The sequence below is a fragment of the Cyprinodon tularosa genome, unplaced genomic scaffold (assembly GCF_016077235.1).
Source record: "Cyprinodon tularosa strain WSP-4 unplaced genomic scaffold, ASM1607723v1 ctg29, whole genome shotgun sequence".
NCBI lineage: Eukaryota > Metazoa > Chordata > Actinopteri > Cyprinodontiformes > Cyprinodontidae > Cyprinodon > Cyprinodon tularosa.
In genome coordinates, this window is record NW_024038996.1 from 417,337 (window position 1) to 443,699 (window position 26,363).

At 36.9% G+C, this 26,363-nt stretch overlaps 1 protein-coding gene across 2 annotated transcripts in view; it reads right to left on the minus strand.

Annotated features, from left to right (window-relative positions):
- The window catches only part of LOC119787176 (netrin-G1-like), an 88,330-nt gene extending 70,920 nt beyond the window's left edge, over positions 1-17,410 (minus strand). For both annotated transcript variants that reach the window (XM_038290833.1, XM_038290832.1), the window contains exons 1-2: positions 17,057-17,410; positions 9,386-10,032 (exon numbers count right to left, since the gene is read on the minus strand). In XM_038290833.1, coding sequence (XP_038146761.1) covers positions 9,386-9,631 — 246 coding nt within the window. In that variant the 5' untranslated portion in view covers positions 9,632-10,032; positions 17,057-17,410. The remainder of the gene's footprint in view (positions 1-9,385; positions 10,033-17,056) is intronic.
- Positions 17,411-26,363: the final 8,953 nt, after the last annotated feature.

Sequence of the window (26,363 nt, forward strand, 5' to 3'; positions counted from 1 at the left end):
TATGTAATTATAAATAACGAATACTAATGCAAATATTAAGGTTAAGAGGCTGAGCTCGTAGATGATGATAAATAACATAGTTATGTATATTACATTTCTGACTGTATATCCCTGTAATTATTACACACTGTAGCTTTAAGCATGTGTGTATGTTTTATATTTAAGTTACTCTGTGTTGCTCCCTTGTAATTAGTTCTATCCACAACAGTTGGTAACAGTCATGCTATTCAACATGCACAAAATTTAAGATCCAGACAACAAAGAATATCCTTGAGATACCCAAATCCTAATGCTTTTTTTTTCTTTTCATGGGAGAGCCAGAGCACTGTTCTAAGACTGCAGAACATCTCTGCTCGAGGCTTTTTTGTTGCTCAGTGTCAAAATAAAGAATAAGAATAGAAGAACTTCAATTAAATTTCATTTCAGTTTATTTATATAGTGCCAACACGTCATCTCGAGGCCTTTTTACAGAGACAATACTGTAAGTTTCGTGAGGAAAAACAGTTGATTACATCCAGTCATTGGCCTGCAAGACATGTTCCTACTGGGTCAGCTTGCAAGTTTCTGTTGATGGCACAGATGTCTATTGATGGCAGGTTTCAAAATAAAACACACATCCTTCTCTCTCTCCCTTTTTCGCTTCTGTTTGAAACAAAAACTACTTTTATTCTCACTGATTCTCTCCTTCCAGCCTGCCTTTACTCTCACAGGTTGGTCAGTGCCTGCTTATTCATAAACGGGGTAGAGGAAGGGACACATGCAGGTAACCATGGTTACCACAATTGGGCCTGAAAAATCATACAGGTTTTTTTTGTGTCTTTCTTAGTATCAGCAATAGCATGTATTATTGGTTATTGCTTGCCATATATGAATAAGGCTGCATAGCCCCCGTGGCCCGTGCCTGTAATGCCCATTGTATAAATTGGCCTTGACACAATTTTAATTTTGACCTTTCTATTACTTTCCAGATTCTTTTGAAATGCATTTCTTTAAATCTTCTGGTTATGTTGTTAGGTTCTGAAAAAATATACATTTTCTAAATCTACAATCTTCCACTCACCAGTCCTCTGCCAACCCAGAATTATACAAGATGCACACACACACACACACAGTAGTAGGACACATGAAGCCATGGTGTAAACTCAATCTTGAAGGCTCTCACCTGCAACCAATCTCCTAATCATGAGCCTCTGCTCTAGTTTGTTAACACAGCTCTATGGCTTCATATAAGCCAATCAATGCCCAGGACATCCTTGCTTCCTGCTCAACAGAATCCATCTGGCCCTTCCCCACCTTCCTCTTGCTGGACTCCCCCAGGCTAGCTCATTCTCTAGCCTCCATTCCACCACCAGTGTCAGACTTCAGGGTGGATAAATGTCTCTAACTTACAGTAGATGTATCTCGTTAAGCAGAACTACATTTAGCATTGACAACTTTTGCCAGGGTTTGATTGCTCAAGACAAATTATTTTCTTAATGTTAATAAGGCGTTATAATTGTCGTTTTTCTCTGTGGGAGTCACTCTAGTTTGAAATGTGATACAACACAAATGTAAATTCTTTTGGAGCATATTCACAAAATATTTTGTTTCCAAGTCATTCAAGTATTAAGCCCCCACATGTTGATCTATTTCTTGTGACCATATAACATGGACTCTAACGAAAACATAAATAAAATGAAAAAGTAGCAGCTAGAGTGACGCACAGTGGGAATATTTTTTTTAACAAAACCCAACATTATATTCAAGAGTAATCAAAGTCAATATATGATTTAAGCACTTTGTGGTGGGGAAGGGTAATATCTGGATAGGTATCCTATCTGTCTTGACTTAACGACTGTTATATTGGCACATTCAAGAAGAATATGGTGCTACTGCACAATACAGTTCTCATTACAGAATATGCAAATGTGGTCTTTCCCATCTACCTCTCTCTGTATCAACCAGTAGTCTTTGTGATTCTGTCAGAAGATAACAGCTTGTGGTTGCCACTGGTTTTTATGCAAAGGATACTTTACAACAAAAACCTGCAAGAAGAAATTTCATATAGTTCTTCTATATATAGCTATCTAGTTGTGTATATACTGGAGTACATTTAACAAAGAAGGTTTTCTCAACCTCTGTCTCTATTATCGTAGTAACATTCTCCCCAAAGCTAACCTGGTCGGGGGCAGGCTTTGTTCAGTTAACCCAATGTGTCCTCTGTCTCCGCTCTCCTTAGAACTAATCCCGTTGTTTTATTTCCTGATTTAGTCTGCAGATGTGTGTCATATAAATAAAAGATCATGGGGGAGTCGTGGCCTAGTGGTTAGGGCATTGTGCTTGGCCCCCAGAGGTTCTGAGTTGAAGCCCCACTCCCACAGACTGCCACTGTGGGTGCCTGAGCAAGACCCTTAACCCAACACTGCTCCCTGGGCGCTGCACAGTGGCAGCCCACTGCTCACCAAGGTGATTTCAACAGTGTGAGATTAATAAAATGCAATTACCATTATAACTGTGTGAGCTATTGCTGTTTCTGGGATATTAAAGATTAATTTTAAGGTGATCCAGAGGTCAACTATGCCCTCCATTGAGCTCCAAATTGAATAAAAATCATCTACTTTTTATACTTACTTGAATATTTACTTGAACTGTGCAGGTAAAAATAGCATTTGTGCAGATTAGATTTTTAAGAAAGAATAATGTTCAGTTTCAGCAGATGACATCACCATCCCAGCAGTTATGCTGCACTAATTTCCTGATGTATATAAAGGTATTGCATAACATTCTGGTATTGAATATATTTGGTGGGGGGGATGATTTTTTAACATTTAGCAAATCATTGCATGACATGACTTTCCCTGTCAAGAACTTGCTGTCGGCATACAATTACAATAAGAGCAGTAAGCACAGGTGAAACATCACAGACTGCTACAATAGTATCTGTTCACAACTTTCGAATCACCTTTGGAGTACCATACATTTTTTGGAAAAGCCAAGGAAGTGCTAAAAAAAAAAAGAAAAAAATAAGAGTCACTTTGGTTTATCCAGAGATGCGTCTTGAAATTGGTTGGATTTAGTGGTACTTCCTTCTAAATCTATCCATGCAGACAAAGTACTGATGGTGGCCAGACAGTCTGTGTTGGAGGTAAGGGAGGATGACAAACAATGCTTCTAGGACTAAATTAAAACAGCTTTTTTCTAAAGCCAACTAAAAGCCACTTGAGAGCTTTGTTTATTTGTATTTTTGCTGATATTATTTAAAGCATCTCTGGTAACTCCTTCAAGACTGTTGGAAGACCATTTCAGGTGACTACCTCTCGAAGCTCATCAAGAGAATGCCAAGAGTGTGCGAAGCAGTAATCAAGGCAGAAATGCAAACAGAAACTTAAAAACAACAGGCAGAAATAAATAGCATTGAACAAATAAATAGGGTAAAAAATACAAAGGAAGAATTAAAAACAGACAAAAATATTATCCCATGCACATAAATAAACACTTAAAAAATAAGTAATAAATAAATAAAGTTGAGGATTATAATGGACCATAAACAAATAAGGTAATTATTACAAAGGAGAATAAATAAAGAAGCTAATTAAAAGAGATTTATACATTTATGTCTCACTGACTAATAAAATTTTTACCTACATTTATTTGTTTATTGTATTTTTGGGGACAATTAATTGTATCTTTATTTATTTATTGACCATTTATTTATTTCAGTTTTTATTTTTAAATATGGCAGAGTTGGTCCTCTATAGTTTTCTTCCTAATGACACTGTGAAAATTATATTACTTTTAAACTTGTACACATTTTTTTCATACTGAGCATGACAGTCTTGTTTTCAAGAGTAAATCTTAAAGTTTAAAAATTTGGGATTTTTAACTTTTTTTTTTTTTAAGTTTATGAAGCGCACCGCATTTAAAGAATGATCCAAAGTAATTTTCCCCATAATGTTATCGTGACTACAACAGGTTTTGGCTGTTTTGATATGTATTAGTTTGACTATGTATTTCTCATTTTTTTCTTTTCCACATTTGTTTTTTTTTTTAACTTTCTGGTTTTCAGTTTCATCTGCAAAAAATCTATCTTTTGGTATTCCATTTTCTGACAAGGAAAATGATTTTGACCAACAATAATCAGAATTTAATGATCTATAAATTGAACAACAGATATGAGAGTTCTTTTAATACATGTCAAAACATTTCCCTGTCATAGAGGACTGCAATCTTCTCCTTTGCCATCTTCCTTTCTTTTGCAACTTTAAAGCTGCTTCTCTGTCTTTTATATACAGTCTGCATGTTTTTTTCATTCCTGCCTTAAAAATCTCTAATTCCACTGATGTTAAATTGGCACTTCCTGTTTCCTGATGTCACAGTGACTCGCTGAATCGGAGCTCCATGGATAATCACTTTGGTATACATACTCAGAGTTTATTAAAGTAACTCACAGCAGCCGTCGTGAGTTACTTCCTCATTGGGGAAATGGGTCTGAGTTTGTTAAACCTGTTTTGTGAAGTGGACTCCTGGTCTTAAAATCTCTGTTCAACAGTCATTTTGTTCAAGCCGAATTCAAGTTTGCCTCTACGCAAAGAGACAAACAATTTCTGCCTATGCTGTTAGAAAAGGCTGTGTGTTTGAATAGCAATTTTCAATATTTTGACTAATCTAAAATTAGCTTTTAATTCCAGCTAGATTAGTTTTAATTTATCTGGAATATTGTAAAACTTCGTTATGTGTTGATGCTTTTATGCCTTCATATCACTGGTTGTGTTTAGAGTTGTTTTTTTTGACTGAAAGGTACATTTTCTCTTGCCTGCATTAATTTTTTTCCAAAGCTGCCCTGCTGTGTATTTTTGCTCAACCTACAGTTTTATTATTCCATAATTAACTTCCCAATGTCTGCATGAAAAGCATTTTAAGAGTATGATGCTTCAAATTATGCTTTTTAACTTTGTGGTATAGGATTAAACAAGGGTGAATACAAATTGACTGTTTCTTTTCACTTCAATGTTAACTAGCCCCTGTTTTTTTGTTTGTAACAAACATCCCTTCAAATCCCTTCAAAGATTATTTTATTAATTACTCAAATTTTCAATGAAGATATATTTTACATGTACACAACAATGCTTTTACAAATACTTAAAATTTCCAAATAAAGGAACAATTACCCTGAATGCTTTGAATAATTTGTATATTGAAGCATGAGGTATTGTTTTTTTTTTTAAACTTTGCAGTCATCTTCATCTTTGTTTTGTTCATCCTGCTTCTTGTTTAGCGTTAATGTTGAATATTTAGAGGGACTTACTGGGATGATAAAGGTTACACAGCTTGTTTTGACACAAGGCTCTGAAGAATATCACACATTGATACACCAGACTAACGTCGTCTTTTATCCTATAGTGGCATTAAATGTCTCACTGCCATCTGGCAAAGCATAAATAAAAAAATATACACTTTTAAGAAAGTCCATCTTAATTGTTAAATGTTTACTTACTACAGCTCTCAGTAGGCAGGCACACAGCTTTTAATGAGTCACAAAAGCCTATGGGCTCTTTAAGCTTACTTTAAGTGTGTTTCCAAACAAACCAAGCCCGGGAATGAACTGTCGATAATGGCTTGTATGGGCCAAAACAACACTGACTGATTAGGCAAATGATAAAGTTACCCTTGCACTACCATTGTGTGTAAGTGTGCTCACACTTCTGGGGAGTTACAAAAACAACATGTCCTTGTGGATTTTTTTTAATGGTTTCTGCTAAGTAAAGTAAAGTAAAAAATATTTTCATCAAATTAATGTTACCATATTATCATATCAACTTGTATAAATCATTGTCGGTTTTACAGCACTCAGAAAAAATAAAATACGGTACATCAGATGTGGGAAAAGGGCAGTCTTATTAATCATGGGAAAATATGTGAATTAAAGGATACTAATACAAAATTTGAACATACAAAATGTTGAAGTTTGAGTGGATTTTTTTTAGAGTCTGTATTTTTCAGATTTTTATAAGCACAAGTAACAGATTTCATGCAGTCTTGAAAAATTTGGAAGTGTAAAGAACATGATTTATCATTTTGGATGATTTGAAAACTAAAGTCTAGAATAAACCAATGTTTGAATTGGCTTCTCAGCCTCAACTCTCTGGGAAACACTTATAGCATATCTCAGGGCACAGATTACTTCTCACTGTGTTCAAGTGTAGGTATATTGAAGAATTTTCCTCAGAGATTAAGGCTCTGGACTAATTCACATCTGGTTCTTAGACCCCTGATTTTTTTTAGGAAGAAAGTAAGCTTATAAACTAAAATTAATCTATTAACTACCAAATAAGCATAGGGGATTCTTAAATCACAGAGTAAGTTCTTTGAATATGGGTATAAACTTTCTAATCTATTGGCTAGTGAAAGCAACTTTCCTTATTTTTTCACAAATCATGTTACCTGATGGCTCCTCAAGTCATTAATCACTGCTTCAGAGACTTTTATCCTAAATTATATATATATTATATATGATATATCCCTCCTTACATATCTTGTAGTATCTGACTAGGTTTGTCTCCATCAGACATTCTTACTTAACTTGAGAGAACTTTTCATTATCGTTTACATTACATCTAACACTTCACGCCCAGAGACGGCAATATTGCTTGATGCTGAAAATGCATTCAACCAAGTTGGGTGGAATACCCTGAGCTGTTTTGGTATAGGCCCTAACTTAATTTAACTTGTCAAGCTCATTTACACTGATCAAGATGTCTGAGTTTATACCACTTATCTCTATCTATTCACTGGATTGCTGATAGCCCAAAAAAACTGCCGCCATATTGGTACTCCCCAATCCCATGGAGATGTGTAATAAGCATACCTACGTGTGCAGCATTTGGCTGCAAAAACAAGCAGTTTGCTGTGTCTGGGAAGACATTTCACAGGTTATTTCACACTCAGTGGATGTGCTAACCGAGAAAATCCATATATACGCCGATGTATCCTATAGTACAGAATGTAGGATAACACTAGTCTATTTTTAATACAAATTTAAACCACAAATAATAATAGCATACAATACAGCCTTTAAATATATATATTAGAATTATGCATATTCACAATGGGTTCATATCGCACACTATAACCATTTTAATTGAAGACATCATAACTTTTCATGCATTCCATTGCAAAAAATTTGACAGCCTGTGGGAGTTCTAGTAGTATCAGAATTCTGGGAGTCCTAGTGTTAAATGCTAATGCACAGGCACAGCATAAAATTATAGGGCATCATTCATGCACAATTAGCAAATAGGAAAATACTTTAGCATTAACAGACATGTACTTGTAATTCAGTCTTGATTTGAAATCTTAAAATTACATGTAATATGTTATTACCATAACAATTAAATAAATACATGTCTATTACATCTAAATCATCAATTTAGAACTTTTGGCACATGTGTATTATTATCCTCCATTAACACATGAATTTTGTTGTGATGACCTTGTATAATATGTTATGTTATATGTTTTATAGGCTTCATACTGACTATCCAATGAGATGTGCCTATTTTTCTATTATGATTTAAAGTAATCTACTTGTGCTATGAAACACCATGTGTGTGTCAAAATGATGAATTTATCTTTGTTTAAAAAGGCTTACGCCTGCCGGAAAATGACAAAATCATCGTTGTTCGATGCTGTAGTGCACATGTTGTTAACATTGAGACCGGTCTAACTAGGGAAATATGGCAGCTGGTGGCTTTATTTCAACCCCATACTACCAACGGGCTACCAGCAATCCAGTGAATAAATAGAGTTTAGTGGTTTATACCAGCAGTATCTCATCTGAGTATTTTTCTTTTCACAGTAGAACTGTTAAATATGGAAGTTAGGTCCCCTTGAAGGCAGCTGCACCTCAGAACTTCCCTACGGGTTCTTTACCTGGGAGCAAGTTCTTTACTGCTCTTAACTCAAACTGGGTAAAACCATTTAAAAAGGACTATAAAACAGAAGTGAAAAAGTAACAGCTTTATTCTATGTCAGGTAATTACAGGACAGAGAAATGGCTTGGAGTTTGCACAGGTGTGGACTCAAAAAATTGCTTTTCATTCTAGCAATAGGGACTCTTGCCTTTGCTTTTAGAGTTAACAATAGTGTACAAGGTATCTCACATGATGGCCTAACTAACACTGCTTCACATTATATGGACAATGTTTCATTTTATGTTTTATTTTATTTTTATAGGAGAGTGTTGCCTAGTGGTTAGGGCATTGTGCTTGTATTTCAGAGGTTCTGAGTTCAAGCCCCACTCCCACGGACTGATACTCTGGCTCCCTGAGCAAGACCCTTAACCCCACACTGGGTGCTGCACAGTCCCGGGTGCTGCATAGGCAGGTATCAGGTGTCGGTTTTGGGGCCAAAAAATGGCATTGGATCAACAATAATCTTAGATAGTTGCTGCCCCTTCAATTTAAGATATTTAAGAAAAAGTTAAAAATTACTGTCAGATGAAGAGCAGGATATTGCTCCTCCTAGAATCCACTGTCCTTCCTCATTTTCCAGACATGCTTTTTGATACAGTTTAAAGTGATACATAGGCTTTTGAAAAGCTTGCAAGAATATTCCCTGATGTGGACCACTATAGTGAGAAACATGGCATTAGAGAGACGCAGGCCAGAATGGCTTACATCAAACTCTACCTGAAACTGTCTGGTAATCATAATGCTAAATAAAGTGAGATTGCTATCACTCTAGTGGTAATGAAAGCCGCTTACGCTAATCAGAGGTCACTAAAACTAGTATTGTTCCAGTGTGCAAGTTCGCCTAAACAGTGTGGTAATCTTCTTTGGCCCCTCAATAATCTGACTATTAAAGACAGTTTAGACTCATGTCACCATTCAACGAATGGTTGTCAAGAAAAAACAGCTTGGGCTACGTTGACATTTGGCAGACTTTTATTTTAATTTAGCAAAATGTATTGAAATCCTTAAGCAATATTAAACAAAATGCATTTTATCTCAGAAAAGTGATTGGTATTTATCTTTATATCAGCAGTTATGTAAAAACATTATGAGTTTAGAGCTTAATGCATTCTTCCATATTGTTTTTTAAAAAACATTTATTGATTTATACTGATGTACTTGCTTTTATATAAAAAGGTCCTATGATTTGTACAAATGCCAATCAATCTATCTAAATTCATCTTTAATATCTGTGTTTACTCATGAGGAAACATTTTCAAGTGCATGTTTCAGCTGTAGTTAGAACTTGTCTTCTGTTGCTCACTGGGTTTATGCACATTAATCTCTGCCTTGATGGCCTCACAAGCTCTGCTTTGTATCCATGACCCAATATGCTGTGTGATCCTGCCTACACCCTCATTTGTCTCCATCAGGGGACAAGCGAGGCTACGACTTACCAATGCGCAGTACGTCTCGGGCGGATCTCCACACGTGATGTTTGAGGGGTCAAGGGCCACTCGCAGGTACTTTGTCATGTCGGTGGCTTCTGGCTGACAGGCCATGTAGTCCCATGCAAGGCCCTCCTCAGTATAGATCTGGGACTTGCACACGTCATAGTGTCCCCAGGCTGCAGGGTAATGTTGCATAGCATGTGACACAACGGTGCACACAGCCTGAAGGGTGAGTAATATAGGCCAAAACATTGCTGATCTTTTGATTATGGTTTCTGTAGAACACCCTGTCTATGTTGCTGTCTTTAAATATGCAACTGCCTCTTGCTATATCAAAGATAGGATTTTAAATCACTCGAAGTTCTGCACAGTGTAATGAGGTATTGATGAACAGGGACAGCATCTAGAGATTATATGTGAGCAAAGTTAGGGAAATTTTAGCCTCCCGCCTGTTATTCTGCCTTTGATTGATAGCACATCTGACTGGCAGATGAGACGTGCCAAAGAGTGAGTTTTTTCAACAGTGCCGATGGTTGATGGAAAGGTCAAAAATCCTTCCAAAGTGGATTTGAGATAGAAACGACATTCCTCATATTCCAGCAGATTTTGATCTTGATTTCTTGTCAATGGTATAGCTCGGCACTGCCAGCATCCTAAAAGACAAGAGAAAAAGAGGGTTTGTGTAATGTATGCTAACTAGAATAATAAAATTCACAAAAGTTTCATTGTGCATCCTCATATGCACATGCAACAACAGGGTAGAAAAACAGAATACACAATGCAAGATATTTCTCTTTGTATGCTTAGAAATAACCATGTTGAAATCATTGCATACAATTCAAACTGAGCACACTTCATAGGGCATAACCTCATTTATATTTTCATCCAAACAGCCTTATTTCCAACTTTAAGTTGAGTTTTTTCCCCCCAACTCCTTAGATAGCCTTTTGTGAAATTTATCATATGTCTAACCCATTTTCGAACAATTCAGAAACAATAAAGTAAATCAGAGAGACAGAATTGAGCTTTTAAGATAATGTTTCTTAAAACTCTCACAAGTCATAAATCTGATGATATAACTTATCAAACAAAAATGACTCATTCCAAATGTCTGAGACCTATATAATCACAAAATGACAAGTGTTTTAAAAAGAACAGATGTCTCTAAAAAATAATGGGTTTAGGTTAATTGAGTTCCCGTCAGTATTTATATCAGGCTTGTTTTTTTGCTGTGGTGACAATAATTTTTAGTAAATATTAGGATGGTAAAATGGATAGAATAATCTTTATAACAGTTGCAAGGGGAGAGTCCTAGGGTCACTTTAGGGCAGGGGTAACCAATTAAAAATTCAGCAGGGTCCGAATAAAGAAAATCATCAACCAGTAAAGGTCCCGAGACATTTTTAAATATAATCTCTTACTTTAAACAGAATTTAACACTGAAATAAAATTAGGTGTTTATGCATCCATGTTAAACATCAAATTTTTAAATAAATGAAAATAGAAAATTTTTCCATTTTAAAATCTAAAGTGTTTTTTGAAGAAGAAAACAACAATCTTTCAGTTAGGTAAATAGACGATTGCCTGTTTCACCTATTTTATAAAACACCTGAACTGACTGTTTATTTATTTATTTTTCTTTTTTCTGTCTTAATGAGAGCAGTGGGCTTTAGGCTGCCCTGCAAGGCTTTAAACCTGGGTTTGAATGGGGACAAAGCCATTCTCAAGCACATATCTAGGCGCTCATTCCTGAGCCTGGATACATATTTATTTTTGATTATTTTCATGGTGGAAAATCCTGCTTCACAGAAGCAGGTTGAGCCACACATACTCAAAATGTGCAGGTTCCGCTCCGGTCTGATCAGGTCAGGATCCGCTCTTTCAATCGCACCAAACAGGAAAAAGAACAGCGAGGAGATCCGATTTGTCAAATTAAAATATAGTAATAATAGACTGGTAACTACAAATTAAAGCATAATTTGTATATATTTCAGAAAACTAACACTGTTTATTTCAAAGATTGGATGCAAACTATTGGTACTTCAACATACCAGGAAGCAGATTTCTCATCTCCATCAGAAACCGCACAGATGCTGGATGCTGATTGGGATTATTTTATATGTCATACTAAATTAAGTGTTCATTTCTGCATGTTTTGCTCCTACAAATTTAATGATAATATCATGCATGCTCTCCTCGAGCTCCGAGGATAAGTTGGAGCGCAGCAATACGGGAGGAACAGGTACAGCGGAGATGGAGGATGTGGGATTTCAGGGTAACAGGAGAAGTGGCACAAGTGACGTTTAGACACTGTCGTCAGACAACATGTGGTAATTTATAATTGTTTTAAATCAAGCTGGGTCTGGATCAGGACCACGGTCCGCTAATCCATGATCCCTGCTTTAGGGTCATAGAGACTATTAGATGTCATCTACTGTACATCAAAGCAAGTTGCCATCCCAAAAAAAAAACTAAAAAAATTTTGCTCTTACAAACACAAATTTAATAAAATTTGTCAAATCGTATTAAAACCATTTGCTTTGGTCAGATTAGACCAAGATAAAAGTTTAACAAACACTCTAGGTTAGTCTACATGAAATAAAGATTATCACGTGTAAAAGCATCTCATCCCCACTGTTAGGTATGGTATGTAATGATTGAAGCTTGTGGCTATTTTTTCTTTTTTTATTCCTACATAGTCCATATTGTGGATTTTGTTTTTCTGTCTTTTTATTCAAAAGTGTCTCTAACTCTTGGAAATATCCAGGCAAGGAATTTGAATAGAAGAATAAAAGATTTGGTGATATATTTTACATCTCAAAATCTGCAAATTACAAAGTCTCAAGGTATGTCAAAGATCCAGAATATGGCCAAACCAAACAATTCATTAGACACAAATCATCTTTCTCTCATGGTCGGCCTCTGGCAGGTTCTTTCCAGGTTTTCCCTGTATTTAGATTTAATTGGTCCTCCAATCCACCCAGATCAGCTTTTCCGTGCTTGTTATAGAAAAGAAATCCTCACAGCCAGATTTTGCCAACCCCATGATTCATCTTCATGTTGTGTTTTGTAATTATGTACCGTGTTATTTTCATTCACCACAGAGCATGTTGCATGTTTCCCACAACTGTAGTTTTGTTGCTTCGACCAGAGTACCTTCTTTCACATCTTTGAGGAACTTCTGTCTTTACACTAAGCATAATCCAAACACTTGTTTAGGACTATTCATGCACTTGATATAAGTACAAGACTTTTTTTCTGAGTAAAGTTAAACTCAGTTTAAAACTGTTTACAAATGACATTTGGTCCATCTGTTAAAAGGGAATTAAATGGCTCAAAAGATCACTCTTTTTGAGGAAAATATTGTAAGTTTTTTGTGTGTGAAATTCTTACTTGATGCTCTGCATCAAAATAGGCATTAGCTGTCAGTAGTGGGGTCAGCCATTTTATCTTATTCAACACAGAACATTTATGCAACCAGGGCAACCTAACCCTAACATGTAGCTTCAGCATAGGAAGTTGGGATAATAAAATCTTTACCTTCTACTTTCACAAAATCAGGGGTGTTAAAAAATATCTAAAATATAACACATATTAAACCCACATTATCTTAAAATACAGAAAAATCTGGAGGTTGAGTGTGATAAAGTTACATTTATTTTGGAAACACAACACAACTAACTAAAGGCCTTGTTATTAGAGAGAGATATTAGCTAACATTTTTTTAACATCCATTTTCCATTTTTTCCTCACATGTCTGCCTCAGTGACACTACTCAAAATGCAGGGGATAGCAAGCGGAGGCCATGATTTCACTGGGAATAATACAAGGTCAGATTCTATATTAAAAGTAATAAATATTTAAGCACCTCTCCATATGCAGAGAGGAAGAGCCATTTCACCTCAATCCCTTGCCCACCCTTCCCTTAGTCTCTTTCCCTTTACTTTTTCTTAAACCCTGAAACACCCCCTTGTGTCTGCTTGCATCCTGTCCCCTGGGCAGCTCAAGCATAGCAAAGTGTTTTAAAAGTCAGGAGACAGCCTGCCATGCCCCGTGGCTTGTAATGGTTCCAAGCTCTCTTTGCAAGACTCTTTAAAATCATACTGGGTGGGTTTTATTCATTTCATAGTAATCCTGCTTAAGTAATGCTTTGGCCCCTGACATTGCTTTCTGATCTTTGTTGGACTCTTTATAGGGGTCAGCGTAAAAGACAAGATATAGCTCAGTACGTGACACTACCTACAATAGTTTAAAAGAAAAAGACATACAAAAAAATAATAAACACGTAAATTAAAGAGCCTGACGACTTTCCATCTGGTAAGAATTTTGTAATGTGTGCATGCATGTACTCAGACATATACTCACACGCATACAACCACACTCCCTTCTTTCTAAATGTACTGAGGAACATGTAATGACTCCCAGTGGTTTTCTATCATTTTCAACACTTTTTATGTCTTAAACCTGACAAAACCCTAAACATGACTATAACTAACTCTTAACAATAAACTCAATTCAAACCTTGGGCCTTAATCAACCATTAGCAAAGAAACCAAAAAAACAAAACAAAATGATAACCAAGAAATTATCTCACTTTGGGGAAAACTGTAAACGACATCTCAGTTTGACAGTGAAATAAGAAAAATTAAATGAATTCTGATGGCCAAAATCAGGGTACACACTCACAGTTAATTTATATTCTGTTTATTGATTGCATTGACTTTGAAGCATAGATCCTGATCTGCAGACGTAGGCAGACTAATGTTGTTGTTTGCTTTGGGTGATGAGAGCAACAATAAATGGATAAGTTCTCCTAACATCCTCCGAGCCAAAAGCCAACCTCTCAATATGAGTCACAGTGGGATCCACTGGCAAGCAGAAGCAGGTCTGTGTGGGAACATGTTTTTCTTATTTTCCTCACTTCTTTATAAGTCCTTCATTCAAGATCTCATCAGTACTTGTTTTTGTCACCTAACTGTTTTTCTGTGTGCTTTCCCCCAAAATGCGAGCAGACTACTGCACTCAACTCCATGCAGAAAAAAAAGCACTTTTGGTGCCCCACCTTTAAATTCACCAACAACGCATGTCACATTAGGCTGTTATTTGAAGAGAGGATGTTTCCTCCAGCAATATCCTGCAAAAGATACTCAATTTTCCTAAGGTGGTGTGAGTGAAGTGGGGACAGTGTGATGGTCCTGCAGCCACAGCCAAACTCAGCTCAGCTATGTAATATACCACCATGTATAATTCAACTTTTTTCTTCTAGTTGTCTAATATACAAAATAAACACAGAGCATATTGGCATCAGTGGGGGGTGGAGGGTCACATTCAGGGGGAGGCTTGAACAGGCAGTTAGTGGTGGACTTTTTAATTGCTTTGCATTAAAAATTATTATAATGTGTACAGCGGAATAATAAATATGCAATTCAGTGAATGCTTTTTTGAAGCTTGTCGCTTCCTTTCTAAAATGTTATACATATAATAATAGTTATAATAATAATAATAATATTATGTTTTATTTGTAATGCACTTTACATTGAAGAAATAAATATGTTTAAAATTGTCATTTGGGAATGTAAATGATAAAATAGTTAAATAAGACAAATAATGTTCCACAAAAGAATATTCTTCCCTTTCTTAGACTGAATACAATGCAAATATTTAATACTGATATATTTTATTGTGCATGCAACACTAACTCTTTATGTAATAAATAAGTGATGGTAAATGATTTGTAATTTATGAAAACTATGATGAGCATTTCAAATTAGCATGCGATAACCAAACAAATGGTCTATTTATTTATTTTCAAAACTGACATATTTATGGGGTGCTCTTGTTCCTCCTTGGGGGCTCCACTGGTTGTCAAGAATAGCAATCACAAAGTCAGTCAAATTTTTAAAAGGCATGTTTCTAGATTGGCCATAACATTTTATCTAAAATAATGTAATGATTAATAGATAAATGTTGGGTCAACCTGGCTGCATCTTGAGTTGTTTTATGCCCCTTGTTGTGCAGAGGCTAGGTTTAAAAGGAAAAAAAACAAACAAAAAAAAAAAAACAAGAAAAAATAATCATGAAGAGGGAATGCTCAGTGAACGCCATTACCAAACATTATCATAGATTTTCGGGGACCTTCAATTAAGGTCATTTGAACTAGATGGCTGATCACCATTATATCTTTACAAGCATTTGTGCAACAGGTTTTATAATATAATTTTTTAAACAAAAGTATCACTTAGTAGGTGCATAATACTTTAGCAAACTTGGACAGTAATGGTGATAATCTTTTAAAGAATAGATCAATACACTTATTTCAGGAGATTTTTTAAAGCATATCACAACTGCAACTTCAACTACAACATAATGATTAAGCTATTTAAAAAGCAACCCATAAAATTACTCTAAATTAAAACCAATCACATCCATCTGGTGCCTTATTAGCCTCAAAATCCAAAAGCGAACAAAACATGCTCACAATTAATTGCGCACTCGGGAAAAGCTGATAGTTCTAAACCTTTTAAAGCATTTTCATGTGAATTCTCATTCAAATTTCTGAGTATTTTCTATAGGGTCTATGTCTCTCTAAAGGGGCAAAATTACCCCGTGCAAAAAGGCAAGTTTTGCGCATGCCATGTAAATACGCACGGAGACCTTCGGAGACAATTTGCTCCAACTGACTCTCAACTTTTCTGTCTCACTAACTAAGCGCAGCCTTTTTCTTTTTCGATCACCGGATCTTTTCTCTCGTTCACATTTAACCAAACATCCACTCTCATCTACACAAGACTTTACAGAGCAGGTTTATATGAGTCCATCCCTACAGAGAGCGACGATTGGAACATATGATTTCTCAGCCAAGGCTAGTTGTGAACAGAAGAGACAGGAGTATGGAGATAACGTCTCCTTGAAATGGAGCCACTATGTCAAGTTTAACACGAAAGCTCCGCCGGGTCCTAAAGATAATAGCGCTAACATAATCTATCCTTAACTTCAGCTGGTTTTCCAAAAGAATATTGCGTTTGGTTTTAATGTCTGTGCAAAATAAGTTAAGAGCATTCCTCGCGTAAAATATGAAACTTTTTTTGACAATTATCTTTAGCTTGACCTGTTATGTGTTTTTAATAGCAGTATTGGATTCAAATTGCATTAGGTATGTGAAGCATATAGGTCTTGCAAACATAATTAACTGCAAAGGTAGAATTCCATGTGTGATTATTACTATAAATAGTGTGAATCCCCATGCAGGGGAGTACAACTCTAGCAACTCAGACAAGTCGAAACAGTCTAGCACTATGAGCTGGTCAGCACATAGCAGTTTATGACTCATTGTTATAAATAGGGTGTTATCGTGGGTTTCTGACCTATGAGTAACCTGTAACCGAGTCTGGTTTATTTTGCAAATATATATTTATTGAAAATAAATAAATACAGTGTGAAGCTATATCCAGAATAATGTGAGCGTCTTAAACTTGAAATGCAATGTGTACATTTCCAAAAACGATTGAGAAGTGTGTTAAGAAAAAAATAATAAAGAATTTCAAATCTACCTGAAGAGTAAAATCAGATTCATCCGTTCCTTTTAGATTACAAACATTCATTTCTTTGCCTTAGAACCAGATGCCTTCCATAACAAGCAACTCGGAGAAAAAAAAAGAAAAGAAAAAAAGATCTTACCTTGCATGTGAGAATATACGGATTGAAGTTGAAAAAAAAAAATCGTATGAAGAGCGAGTGAAAAAATATTGTCCTGAATGAGTGGAGTAATTATTCGCTGTAAGGTTTTTGTTTTGGAAGCAGCGCTGAAAGAAAGAACAAGTAGACGCGCCTACCGGGCTCCCTTGGCGCGGAGTCACAGATGTCACCCACTACAGGGTGCCTAACAGTGCGGCGAACAGCCATGCTGACAACTCGCTTGGAATACGCATTTTAATTGTGCTGTAATGCCAAACTGCTGCAGATTGCCACACGATAAGAGCAGCCGCGCCCAGCTGAAGGTCATCTCAGGAACTGAAGAGATCCGTATTTCACTCTTTGGTGATGCAGCACACACTTCCTAACTGTAAGGCTGCTTAGTAGAAAAAGCCTCCCCCTTTTATTTCCTAAAAGTTTTCATTTTTGCGACTCTAATGAGTGTGGATTCGCACTTAGGTGAACAGAATGTTTTATAATAACACCAAGTGTTTTGTAAAAAGGGAATAACAAAGAAAATGCATTCAAGCTTATCCTTTGACTTCAGCACCACGGACAGCTTCATTAAGCCTAAAAGCGTTACAGTCTCTTGAGGAGAATTTATAAAATTGTTCATTAATCAAATAATAAAGTGTAAAACTGTTATTTGTTTTTACATTGAATTTAATAGTAATTTTAAACTTTATTCATTATTGTTTAATTTTTTTTTTTTTTAAATCCTCTTGTATTTTTTGGTGAATTAACTTCTGAATTAATTGTTTTATTATGCTTGGTCGTTTGTGCACAATTGCTGTTGTGCAGGAAAAAAAAGTAACTTTTTTCAATTGAACCTAATGGCTTGACCAACGCTCTTGATATACTGACTTGTTAACTCGGTAAACTTCACTTTGGTCATGGCGCTGAGTCTGGGCTGAGATGGTTTCAGGGGCTTCATTTTCCTGATGGGGCACGGTTCAGAGCTACAGTATCTAATCAAAGTAAGTCAACAGAATCTGTAAACCCCTATATTGTTCACTCTCTGCATTAATCCATGCCATTTTTTGGGGAGCAGTGGGTTGCCACTGTGCAATGCTCTAACCACTAGGCCACCACTCCCCCAAATAGCAATGACACCAAGGTGATTTGAACCTTGGTGATCTGGAGTCACACTACCGCCACAAGGCCTAAAAGCAATAGTCATAAATATAGTCATGTTCATTATATTCCATATGTCCTGAGGAAGCTGGAGAGTATGGTTGAGCAGAGGAATGTCAGGGCCTTCCTTTATGGACCAGTTTTAACCATCACTCTGACTTCTATGACATAAGATCACCACCTTTTCACTGCATGAAAAGATCAAAGTCTGAAATAGTGTAGCAGAAAATCTTCTTGAATAAAAAAAATGAAGTTAATTTATGTTGCCCTGCAGGATGTTCTTCTGCAGACAGGGTGAAAAGTTTTCCTTTACCATACTTGTTTACAAGATGTGTCACATAACAATAATTCTAAGGACTTTCAGGTGTCTGACAACCTTCAGAATAGCTTGGATGAGCCTTGCTATAACTTTATGCAAGAACACTGGCTGCAAAAACAAGACTTTAAACCTTAGACAGAGTTTCATCCCTGTCTGGGTCCTGCACTACCCTACACCATTGGCATCTCCTTGAGACAAAGCAGTTGAGTACAAGGTTTCAAAGAACTTACTTGATACCCGTAGGTTAATTTGTTTTGCAGTCTGGAAAGGATTTCATACTTGCACAGTACAAGTATAACTGAGCTGCTGAGGGAAGGGAGTTAAAACTGTTATTAAGTCATATACTAAAAGTAACAAATACATCTACTTTCCAAATTTCCTGCAACAATAGCCAGATAGATACATGGGCAAATGGCACATTAGTTTTGATATCTTTAAGGTTGCATTATCAATTATATTTTCCAGAGTGTAAAGGTTTTGGCTCCACTTATACTTATCAAACTGTATTTGTTTCAAAATCACTTTAGTACTTGTCATGATCTTGCTTAATTAATAATTTCATTCACCTGTCAAACTCTCTGCTCACTGCTCATCTGATCCACCTGCTCCTGCCTCTATTTAAGTTGCTTGCATCCAGTCATCAGGGCTGGATTATTCTTGTTCTCTCTAGCCAGTGGTGAGAGTCATTTTAGAGTATCCATCAGGCATGCACAAAACAAAACAGGTCCAATATTTTTTGAGTAATTCTATAATTTCTATGAACATGCCTCGTTAAAATAACAACAAATAATATAGCAGCCATATAAATTGTCTATAATCATTCAACCCTACTGTATAAATTGAACAGTTTATATGAATTTTAAAAGTTGCCAAATTAATTGTCAGTGATGACTGTATGCAAACTTCTGACCAGAATGTTAATGGACAAAAGGATCTACCTTTAAATGCAAAAGGAATCCCTCTATAACTCCATTACACTTTAACCATTTTTTTTCTAGCTGAACACTACAGTGGATGACAAGGACCCAAAGTTGGAGTCTGCCCTCTCACCCTCTGCATATCCTATCTCTCTGTGCCATACAGACCTCGGAGCTGATGGAAATAGAGGGTTTGCTGTTTCATTCTGCTCCCAGGAGTCTATTGATGATTTCAAAGTGGAGTCCACCTGCCGCAGCTTTAATCATCTGTGACCCTAGCTGAATGTTGGAAGATCAACAGACATTGGTGAGGATGGGATCATGCCGTACCTTTCTTTGATTTGTGAGCAGTCAAAAAAAATTTAACATGACATATATATAGGGATTATGAAGAGCGATTTTGTACCAGCAGAGCTATTTATATGTTAATTGAGCTACATGTTTATAGAGGTTTGAAATAACATGTTTAGATACCAGTTATATTTGGATCATTGGTGTACTTACTTTTAATCAAAAGATGTACAATGAGAAACAGCATTTAGGCATGTCTTATGGGTGCCAAATTTAAAAGTCTGTATTACGATGAGGGTTGTAATAGTGGCTTGCAATTAGGTGGACATAGCTATTAGTTTACTTCACTTTGGAAAAACCATGTAAAAGCAATTCCAAATGTTATTCAACCTTTTGTTGATAAAGGTGTCAGAAACTTGTGGCTATATGTAAAGAAGAATCTACTTTTGGTACAATGCAAAAGTCTTTTGGCTTGTCTAGGGTCTCCATACTTAGCTTATAATAGAGCATTTTAATGTAGTCTTCAAAACAATCTTGAGCAAAAAAAATTTAATTTATTTCTAGGGTTTTTTCAAAATTTGTTTCATTTTAGTGTACTTTTAGTCAGGCAGAGGGAGATTGACAGTATCAAGGCAGGAGCTGTGTGGATGTATTTATTTCCCAACAGTTTTTAATTCTTATGAACACTAAAAGGTTTTACATAATTTAACACAGAAAACCCAGAAAAATACAAAACATATTTTCCATGCAGATACACTGGCTTCAACGAGTTGTGATTATTCCCTGAAATGTTAAATGAAAAGACAATTTTAATCAAATCTGCTTTACAAAAGGAAGAAGGCTAAAAATGCATTCAAAAAGCAACAAATCATGCACCAATCTAAAAAAAAAAATAAATAAATAAAAACAGAATATTTCAGAATAGCAAAGTCAGTTAAATCTATCATTTACTGCAAGGGTTAAAAGATCCTTTGTTATTTCAGTGGACCACAGTAAGAAAACATGGAACAGTAGATAACCTTCCTAAGGTTTTATTTTCCCCATTTCCTGTAGAACATAATTTTTTATCATTTATTTGTGTGAAACTATTTTGTGGAATAGAAGGAGAATAAATATTTTTCTTAAGGCGGGGGACTTGTTAAGAATATTAACATATTAAAAGTCAAATATGGTATACCTCACTACATGGGCATAGTAGGGGGAAAAAGGGTACCTGACTATCCAGTGTCCTGAAAGTGAGGGATGTCCATTACTTTTTTTGAGTGATGTTTTTACTTAGAAAGAATTGGGCCCTTAAATTAGTTAAATTAGTGCTTCAATTTTTTTCAAATATTTTGATAAAAATCAACTGAGTAAGAACTTTATGAACAGTCTAGCTGACATATTGGACATCCCTACTTCCTGTTGGAGTTGCAAAATTGATGAGTCCTGCAGACAGCAACAAGTGTAAAGTCCATGAACCCAGATTAGGTGATAGATATGCTGCCTAAAATGCATAAAAATAAAATCAAAAGAAGAGAAGGAAAAGAAGAAGAAAACAGAACCAGAGCATGAAGGTTTAGACTGCTGTCTTTTCCAAAGGCAAACTGTGCTTGCTTGTTATGCATATTCCAATAAAGTCAACGTAGCTCACTCCAGAGAGATACTGAGGAAGCTTGTATACTCACGAAAAGTCTATATTTAGCTAGTTGTTGACCAGGCTGCTTGTGAACTAAAGTATGAAGACAATAATAGGCCATCTATTGTTAGTTTTCAACATCAGTTTCACAGGCTGCTAGTTTTGCTGCCCCAACCACACCAGCTATTAAACCCCTCCTTTCCGCTGGGGTGAACTTCCTCAACTCTTTAAAGCTGTTCTATTAAAGCAACATTAAATTGAGGCTATGTTACCAAAGGGATTTGGAATGTATTAAATAATTTTTCCAAGAAACACTCAGGGAAAATGAAATTTCCTCAGTTTTTTTGTAAATAACAAGAAAAATTTTAAGGGACATTAATGACGTTGTTCATAATTTAAAAAAAATATATATTATTTGATTGTGGGATCCAAACTGGCAGAAAAATTACCAGATCCTATAGAGATCTGAATGAAAGATTAATCAGCAGAAATCCTTATTCAATGTTTCTTACTGCTGTGTGAGAAAGGGAAACTATAGATATTGTTAATAAAGGTAATAACAAGAGGTCAACTGACTGTGATGGCATTGATATGACAGTAATTAAGAAGGTAATTGAGGAAATTATTCAACCTCTGACTTACATCTGTAATCTGTCATTACAGTTGGGTAAATTTCCAGAAAAGGGAAAAATGCCAAAGTTATTCCTCTTTACAAATCTGGGGACAGACACCATTTCACAAATTACAGGCTTGTTTCTCTACTTCCACAGTTTTCCAAAAATTTGATAAGTTGTTTGTGGCTAGATTGGATACATTCATTAATAAACATATGTTGCTTTCCAAAAGTCAGTATGGATTTAGATCACAAAGATCTACATCAATGGCCATCATTGAATTGTCACCAGCGCCTTAGATAATAAGAAATCTTCAGTTGGTGTATTTATTGATCTCAGAAAAGCTTTTGACATAATAAATCATCCATCAATTCATTTTCTGACACGCTTAATCCCAATTGTGGTCACGAGGGGTGCTGGTGCCTATCTCCCGCTGGCTACGGGCGAGAGGCGGGGTACACCCTGGACAGGTCGCCAGTCACAATAAATTACAAAGTATTAATTAAGAAACTTGGAGCGTTATGGCATCCAGGGAGCAGTACTTGTCTGGAAGACAAGTTATTTAAGGAACAGGCAACAATTTGTGCAAATGGGTGACTGCCAGTCATCGTGCTTGGACATTGTTTGTGGTATGCCCTGGTAGCAGGACCGGTATCTGCTCCTTTGTGCAAAGAGGAGCAGGAGGAGCACTGCCAGAGCCCTACAAAATCACCTCCAATAGGCCGCTGGTGTGAATGTCTATGACCAAACAATCAGAAAGAGACTTCAGGAGGGTGGCCTGAGGGCCCGACGTCCTCTAGTGGGCCCTGTGCTCACAGCCCGCCATATTGGAGCTCGATTGGCATTTGCCACAGAACACCGGTATTGGCAAGTCCGCCAATGGCGCCCTGTGCTTTTCACAGATGAGAGCAGGTTCACCCTGAGCACATATGACTGATGTAAAAGGGTCTGGAGAAGCCATGGAAAACATTATGCTGCCTGTAACATCGTTCAGCATGACCGGTTTGGTGGTGGGTCAGTGATGGTCTGGGGAGGTATATCCATGGAGGGACGCCGAGACCTATACAGGCTAGACAACGTCACCCTGACTGCCATTAGGTATCGGGATGAAATCCTTGCATTTGTTGTCAGACCCTATGCTGGGGGTCCTGGGTTCCTCCTGATGCACAACAATGTGTGGCCTCATGTGGCGAGAGTATACAGCCAGTTCCTGGAGGATGAAGGAATCGATACGATTGATTGGCCCCCACCTAAATCCAATAGAAAACCTCTGGGACATTATGTTTCCATCCATCCGACGCCACCAGGTTCCACCTCAGACTGTCCAGGAGCTCAGTGATGCCCTGGTCCAGATCTGGGAGGAGATACCCCAGGACGCCATCCGTCGTCTCATTAGGAACAAATTAATGAATACCATTTTGAGTTGCTGCAATGAAATTTCAGCAAAATGGACTAGCCTGCCACATCATTTTTTCACTGTAATTTTTGGGGTCTCTTTGAATTCAGCCCTCTGTAGGTTGATCATTTTCATTTGGGGCATCCTTTTGTTCCTAACACATCACCCAGTCCAGATCAGTATAAATAAACAGCATCTTTTTTCCCCCCATTGAGATCTGATGTGTTTTCAAAGTGTTTTATATATATAAATAAATATATATATATATATATATATATATATATATATATATATATATATATATATATATATATATATATATATATATATATATATATATATATATATATATATATATAGAATGTGTGTATGTGTATGTATTAAATTGTGTATACATGTATACCGTATATGTATTTTTTGTGTGTGTGAATATAAAAAAAAAAAAACAAGTTTTGGAGGATGGTTACTCTATTTTAAGTTAATTTAAGCACAATCAGAGGGAGAGGATATGAATAGTGGGTTTTACTTCTTCAAACCCCTTTTAAGACAATGTACCTAAATCAAAGTCATTACTCTGGCGGTATAAACCGACAGATTTATTTGGGAGAGGGTTTTATTTTTATTTATGTTCAGGCTAATTTAGTGTGGAAATTGGTTTTTTGTTTGGTTGATGTTAACTTGTCTCTTTTGTATATTTGGTTGATTCATTTATTGTTGTTTGTCAAAATGTTTGTCTGAAATTGTCTGAAATACATTTTTAGTCAATTCAATTCAATAAAAAAAAGCTTCAGAGTGATGGAGCAAGTAACACAGTATGCAGGCAGAAAAGTGGAGAGTGAATCTAAGGGAAGTACTATGAAAAAAACTATCTGGAGATACGATCAGGTTAAATATTGTTTGAACGAGGATGGTAGTTGATGGTCAAATTGTAATGAGGGAAAAACAAGGACCGTCTTTATTGGTGGGGATTCAATCGATTAGTGTAGGGGTAACCAATAAAAAAATCAGCGAGGTCCGAATAAAGAAAATAAACAACCAGTAAAGGTCTAGAGACATTTTTTAAATATAATCTGTTACTTTAAACATAATTTAAACCTAAAATAAAATGCCGGTGTTTATGCATCCATGTTATACATTACATTTTTAAATAAAAAAAAATACATATATATGTTGGGATCTGGAGATTCTCCACCTTCTCCAGCAGAGTGCGCTGTGGATCCTCCTGGGCTGGAGCCCTCCAGCACAGCTGACGTTCATCAGCTCATTAGGAGACCGGCCTTTATAAGCAGCTGCCAGACCTTCCTTCGACGCTGCAGTGTCAGCCAAGTTTGGTTAGCGAACCTGAGCCTCTGAATTTACTAATCGTTATCTTCTTAGAGAAACCTAATTCTAATTGCCTCTGTCTTCTTGCTCCTAGGAAACCAGTCTCTTGAGAGAAGCTCTGGATGAGCTTAACCTGTAACCTGCCTGCCTGCCCTAGAGAGCCAAACCTGAAGTCCTCACTCTTGAATCCACGAGCTGCTCTTAGGAAAGAGCTAATCACTCCAACCAAGGTCTTTTCACTGGAGTTCAGAAGCTAGACGCTGCTGCTGCCTAAGCACTCTGCTGAACCAACAGGCTCTGGACCCAACCGGTTCCCTCTCTCAGAACTAGCCTGGACCTCTTCAAGGTATCCACTGAAATATCTGAATACCCATTTAACTCATCTGCATACCAAGCTAACCAACTATCCGTCTCTGCAGACGCCATAGAATCCTGCCCGGACCAGAACCTGAATCTTGTTCTTGTCATTTGTGTGAAACTTTAATAAACTCTGTTAAATCTTTTACCAAGTCTCCAGTGGTGTTCTGCATGTGGGTTTATCTCTAAACCGATCATGACAATATAAAAACATAAAATTTTTCCATTTTAAAACCTAAAGTGTTTTTTGAAGTAGAGAGTCCAATCGTTCAGTTTGGTATATAGACAATTTCCTGATTCACATATTTTACAAAACACCTGAATTAACAGTTATTATTGTTATTTTTCTTTCTTTTTATGGCCTAATGAGAGAAGTGGGTGCTGGGATCTGGAGGTTTGTCCACTTTCTCCACCAGAGGGCGTACAAGATCTCCTGGAGCCTGAGCCGACCACACCACCTGTCTCCCATCTGCTCATCAGGAGATCTGTACTTAAGGAGGCGGAGGGCTTCACTCCAGTGCCAGAGTGTTTGCCAGTAATGGTTAGCAAGCCTGAGCCAACCTGCCTGTCTGTGATCTCTGACTTTGGTGAACCAAACCTGATCCTGTTTTCTCCTCTCTGCTTCCCAGGTTGATCCTGCCTGAATACCTGAAACTCTGGAGAGTTTCTCTGCCGGTGATCTGTCTGCTCGTTCTCAGTAGAACTCTGGAGAGCTGTCTCTGTCAAGTATCTGCCTGCCTGCTCTCAGAAGATTACTGGAAGGAAACTCAATCTGTGATCTGCCTGCACTCTGTAAGCTCTGCCTCCGCCGCTGCCCTCAGCCTGCCGACAACCTCTGGACCCTCAAGGTTCCCCCCCTCTGCAGCTCTGCTCCATTCCTGAACAGGTACTGACCTGAACACTCTCAACCTGTAAAACACCTGGACCTCCACTAATCTGACTGTCCTCCTCAGCAGTGAACCCACTCGTGACCAGTCAAGCCCCCTCTTGGATATGATCAAACTGTGTACATTTATTGAACCCCCTCGTGACCAGTCAAGTCCCCTCCTGGATCTGATCAAACTTTGTACATTTATTGTAAATAAATCTTTGAATTTTTCTTCTGCCTCCGAGTGTTCTGCATGTGGGTTAGACACCTTAATCCGAACATGACAGTGGGCTTTAGGCTGCCCTGAAAGGCTTTAAACTTAGGTTTGACAAAGCCATTCTCAAGCACATGTCAATGAGCTCATTTTGAGCCTGGATCCATATCTATTTTTGATTATGTTTATGGCGGGGAATCCTGCTTCACAGCAGTAGGTTGAGCCAAACATACTCAAAATG